Raw genomic sequence first — 5,690 nt, forward strand, 5'->3', positions numbered from 1 at the left:
ATTTGCGATTATGCACGATTTTCAATGTTCGACTATATAAGTTCGAAAAACTGAAATTCGAGATTTCAGTTTTTCAAAATTATAAAGTGAACCCATATATATATATATATATATATATATATATATATATATATATATATATATATATATATATAAATTTACCATGATAGTGTACTGGTCACAACCTGGATGAAACTATATTCACAATTAGACAATAACAGAAGTAAAATTCTTCTTCTTCTGGCTTTTCCTGGTTAGGGGTCACCACAGTGAATCATCTGTCCACTCATGATTGGCAGTGGAGTTTTACAGTGTTGAGTTGCCAGCCCAGCACCCAACTTTCCACAGAAGGCACACACACACTCACACCTAGGGCCAATTTAGTGTGTCCATTCCACCTACTGCATGTCTTTGGGAGGAAACCGGAGCACCCAGAGAAAACCCACGCAACCACAAGGAGGACATGCAGACTCCACACAGTAGACACCCCAGCCGAGAATCAAACCTGAGAACCTCTTACTGTGAGGTGACAACGCTAACCACTGCACCACCGTGGCCGCCCACAGTAAAAGAAGTAAAATAATGGTGGTATAATGAGAGCGTAGGTGTCAAGAATACAAACAGTTACAGATAATACAGTTAGAAGTAAAAATCATGGTAGTTTAGAATGAGAGAGAACACACAAGCATTACAGCAGATTTGCACTTGCATACATATGGTATATATGATGAGTGAATAGGCTAGGAGAGAAGTAGATGGCTAGGAAGACAGAGTGGTACAGAAGCTGAGAGAAGGTTTTGTTGATGTGCCCTTTTGGGAAGCAGAAGTACTTTACCTGTATTTGAAGGTGGGTTTTAAGATCCTTTTTGAACTTGGTGTATTTGGATATTTCTTTACGTATGGAGGGACAGATTGAAAAAGAGTGAGAGCAGTTATACTGGAGGCATGTTTTGTGAAAAGTTTGAGATCAGTGATAGAAGTTGTTGGAAGGGGGTTTTATGTTATGTAGTTGCCTGACAGTCTACATTTCTGTTGTCTTGTGCTTGAATTGTATACCAAGCAAGTTTTCTGACCATGTAAACAAACCATTACCTTAAGTTATTATTAACTTTATTATTACTACTTAACAGAACATAAACACAGTTACAGGGTCTGGGTGGTGAGTGTCTTGTGTGTGTGTGTGTGTGTGTGTGTGTGTGTGTGTGTATGTGTGTGCGAGCCCACATTTTTGCATGTATGTGTTTGTGTGTGTTTCTTTTTGCTGGGGGTGGCTAGACAGGCCTCCTTTGCTTTTATTCCCACTTATAAATCTTAACTATTCTCAAATACATACATGTCTATAGGTGCAAACCATGGTATTTCTGCACTTGTATGATAGGTTGGTTACATGCTTATTTTGCTGAATATCTTTCTTCTTTATTTCCCCTTTGAGAAGAATAATTTAGTTTTGTGAATTGCTCTTTCCTCAGAGTACTGTTTTTGTCAACAGACTTCATGCTGTTCTCTGTCTGTCCACCTATCTATCTATCTATCTATCTATCTATCTATCTATCTATCTATCTATCTATCTAGTATAAAATAAAATTCTAAGTGGTACAGTAATTCTATGAGTTATACAGTACTCTCTTTCCTATGTAATTGATTTAGATGTACTGTATCAGAACAGGATTTGCAGCTGTTTGCATTGTACATGCCACTGACTGAAATAAAGTCATTTTATATTCTTGCATTCACTGTATAATGCAATGCTTTAATTGTTATGTCTTCTGGCCTAGGTCATAGATAAAAATCGTCTGTGGACTAGCCCACCTACATGGTTAACAAACACATAAAAATAAATAAATACATAAAATTCATTATAGATCTATCTGACTCTTCTTGCGGCCTCCAGGATCTAATACTGACCGCTGGATCACAAAGATAGTGTAACATATGCAGAATAGTAGTGTCTCAGTGAACTATAGCCATTGTTCCAGTTGACAAAAACTGTATGAAAAAAAGCTTGAGCATTGGCCTGGCATGAGATCGTTAACTCATCAAAGAAACAGCAAATAAATCAAATAAGTAAAGGGAACTTGTTTTCAGACATCATAATACTTTTTGGATCTAATCAGTAATTGGTTTAATGCCTGTCTAAACAGAAACGAATTTATAGTAACACATGTTAAAGCACATTACTAATGTTGCATTACAATATAAAAAGAATTTTTGTAATTATTGTAATTCAAAATTGTCATGCTATTCAGCACCTGACAGTTAAAATAACCTGCCAGAATCTTCAACTAAAATGTTTTGATTTCTGTCAGGAAATTAGAAAATGTGTTGCAGAGCTTTTATTTAGCTGACTTAAGAGCAGACCTGATAACACGCAAGTGCGCACACACACACACACACACACACACACACACACACACACACACACACACACACACACACACACACACGCAGACAACTCAAGGGTTATTTGTCTGACTGACGAGTCAGAGAAGGCTACAGTTCAGTCCAGCAGCCTGCAGGTGTCTCCCATTAGAGGCAATGCTCCTCTGGCTCCATCCTACATTGTACCATGTGCCTTTTCATCGAGCAGATGTTCATTTACTTTCCGTACTGTTTGAGAGGCAGACCTTCTATGATACTCTCAGTACGTATTCAACTCACCACAGACAGGAAAACTGAGGCAGGGAGATACTGAGAAATACAGATAAAGAGAAAGAGAGAGAGAGAAGGAAATTTTCCATTGCAAAATAATCACACTTTTTAAATGGAATCTCCTGTTATTAACCTCACTGTGCATAAAAAAAGATGGAAGGCTGGCTGCAGTCTATGACCTGCTTAGGGTACAGCAACAGATTACTTCAAGTTCATCACCTGTATTCCCTACATGTTATGCTCTCAGTTTAGGGTGCTTACAGCTTGTGGATACGGGATAACTTTACTAATAATATTATTCTTTGTTTCTGGGTTGGAGAGCAGCTGGGATGAAGACTTCCAGAAGATGCCGAGCTTTGCTTGCAGTTTGCCTCAACCTGGTCGCTCTCCTGTTTTCTACAACAGCCTTCATTACAACTTACTGGTGTGAGGGGACACAGAGGGTACCCAAACCAAACTGCAGCAAGGGAAAGAAGACAAACTGTATTAACTACAATGGCAATGATACATCAAGTGACGCAAATCAAAATGTAGTGCACTACAGCTGGGAGACAGGGGATGACAGGTTTCTCTTTAGGTACTTTCATACTGGTATATGGTACTCATGTGAGGAGAATATTAATGGAGCTGGTAAGTAGATGTATATATCCATACATACATCCTATATACATTTACTGTGTGAATTTGTTTAAGTTGGGAGATGAGAACTTGCTATTATGAGAAGCATGGCTCTGTGTAACTTTGCAGATACCACTCTATTGCCAAAAGCAAAGCTATGATCCCATATACATTAAGGACAGCAACACCCATTATATATTTTATCTTAAAATGCTATGTCATACACTGAAACAGAATAAATTTACAAGCTGTCATGTTTTCACTTTTGGCTTTAAAATCAGAAAGGTTACAGCTGCATGCTGTTTTACTTTCTTGACTAATCAAATAATAATGTTGGGGATACACTGGCATATTTTGTGGAGGACAACGTGAAAAATGAGCATTAAAATATCTTTTAGTGGTGTTTCACGCAGTTTCATGTAACAGTGAAAGGGGGAAGGGATAAACTTTCTGGTTGCCATAGTGATGGTGAATGCCATGTCCTAGTACAGAAGAAGAAGAGAAAGGATTTTTTTTGGAAGTGTGCATGGGAGTGTGTGTGTGTGTGTGTGTGTGTGTGTGTGTGTGTGTGTGTGTGTGTGTGTGTGTGTGTGTGTGTGTATGTGTAAAGAAATATACTATCTGTACATTTTCTGTGTATTTAAATAAAGGATGTGAAGTAAAAAGAGTAAGATACCTTTAGTTTCTCGAATACATTTTTCAAGTAAAAGCAGGAAGGCACTTTTTGTCTCCTGAGTACATTTTCCTAGTCATCGACTTTCCCTGTACCCCAGACGTTGCACAGTGGGTTAGTTACCGGAGGATGGTTAATTGAATGAGTTCTGATTGCCCTATTACCATCATATACTCTACCCATTTCTTTTCAGCAGCATCTTGTGTGCATCGTAAAACAAGGAGAGCGAAAATGACCTGCATCACACAGATTGCTTCTGTTAATCAAATTTCCAGCAGCGCTGAAACAGTCATTACACCCTGCCAAACATATTGTAGATTATCAGCAACCCATTAGCAGGTTCACATGTATTCTAATCAATGAAAATTGTGTGTGTGTGTGTGTGTATGTGTGTGTGTGTGTGTGTGTGTGTGTGTGTGTGTGTGTGTGTGTGTGTGTGTGTGTGTGTGAAATGGAGCAAATGAGCAAATGGTTGAGAAACTTTACAGGAATCTATTAACTGTTGCTAAGGGTAATGGGGAAATTTAATGAGGTGATGTAGTTACACTGAACGAATCCATATTTTTTGAGTCAAATTTGTCTGCATATAAACAGATATACAGATAGATATATAGATAGAGATAGATAGACAGATAGATAGATAGATAGATAGATAGATAGATAGATAGATAGATAGATAGATATTTTTGGCTGGATTATGGATTTTGCCTGCAGAAGCATTACTCTTTATTCAGAAATGGAATGAATATACAAATTAGCTAACTAAAGCAAACTCCCTTAATATTGACTGGGTCTTGTTTAATGCTCTTATACCGCTCAGTTAATGTTTAAAATTATAATTGATTTTTGTTTTGATTTATATACTTTCATCAGAGTTGCATTTCTTAGTGGTAGATCATTCCTTGCTTTCTTAGAGATGTGGAGACTGAGACATGGAGAATACTAACTGACTGTCAGTCATGATACAATGTACTCCGCACCTGCATTTTCTGGATCTGAAGCCTGCACTGTAGCCGTTTGGCAAACTAGTTATTTATTTAGTTGCTTCTGGGCAGAAATTGCCATAGAATATATGAGACCAGACTATTCATATACACGTGAAAATATATGCTTCTTCTCATTTATTAACACCCAACCTGTATTTAAATTATATTAATTGTTATCATGCATGTTCTGCACACAATAGTACACAAGAAAGAAAGTTTGCAGCCAAAGCAGATGTAAAAATTACAAAAGACAGCTGGATGTTATTGTTTGCTGAAATATAGCTAACTACTTAGGTTATGAAATATCACAAATTAGTTAATCAGTTAATTGGTTAGTCAATAACTGGTTATAGAATACAGACAGGTGGGTAAATAACTATCAATACAGACAAATAATCATACAGAGAAAAGGCCTTGAATTATGCTGTGTAGTGAAGAGTCCTTTCATTACTGCCAGAAAGAGCTGGTCATGTAATTTAATCTAATAGGGCATATAACAGACTTTGTTGTAGTATTATGTGCAGACCATTTCTGTATTAGAAACTATATTTAAAACAAAACTGAAATCATCACCTCACATGCTGCATGCTGTACGTCTCCAGAACAAATGGGCCATATGTTGAATTTAAAGTGGTGCATCTTTATTGCATGATAACATGAATCCTCAAAATATCTCAAGTAAAAAAGAAACAAAAATCCACAAAAAGGCACCTCAGAAGAAAAAAAATGGGTCAAACTCTTAGGGCAACTAAAACAATAGCCTG

At 37.1% G+C, this 5,690-nt stretch overlaps 1 protein-coding gene across 1 annotated transcript in view; it reads left to right on the forward strand.

Moving 5' to 3' along the window:
* The first annotated feature begins 2,500 nt into the window (after positions 1–2,500).
* The window catches only part of LOC122816773 (germ cell-specific gene 1-like protein), a 3,278,153-nt gene continuing 3,274,963 nt past the window's right edge, over positions 2,501–5,690 (forward strand). The window contains exon 1 of the mRNA XM_044089790.1: positions 2,501–3,279. Within this exon, the coding sequence (XP_043945725.1) occupies positions 2,979–3,279 (301 nt within the window). The 5' untranslated portion in view covers positions 2,501–2,978. The remainder of the gene's footprint in view (positions 3,280–5,690) is intronic.

This window comes from Protopterus annectens, chromosome 12.part0 (assembly GCF_019279795.1).
Source record: "Protopterus annectens isolate FY-2018-M chromosome 12.part0, PAN1.0, whole genome shotgun sequence".
Taxonomy (NCBI): domain Eukaryota; kingdom Metazoa; phylum Chordata; order Ceratodontiformes; family Protopteridae; genus Protopterus; species Protopterus annectens.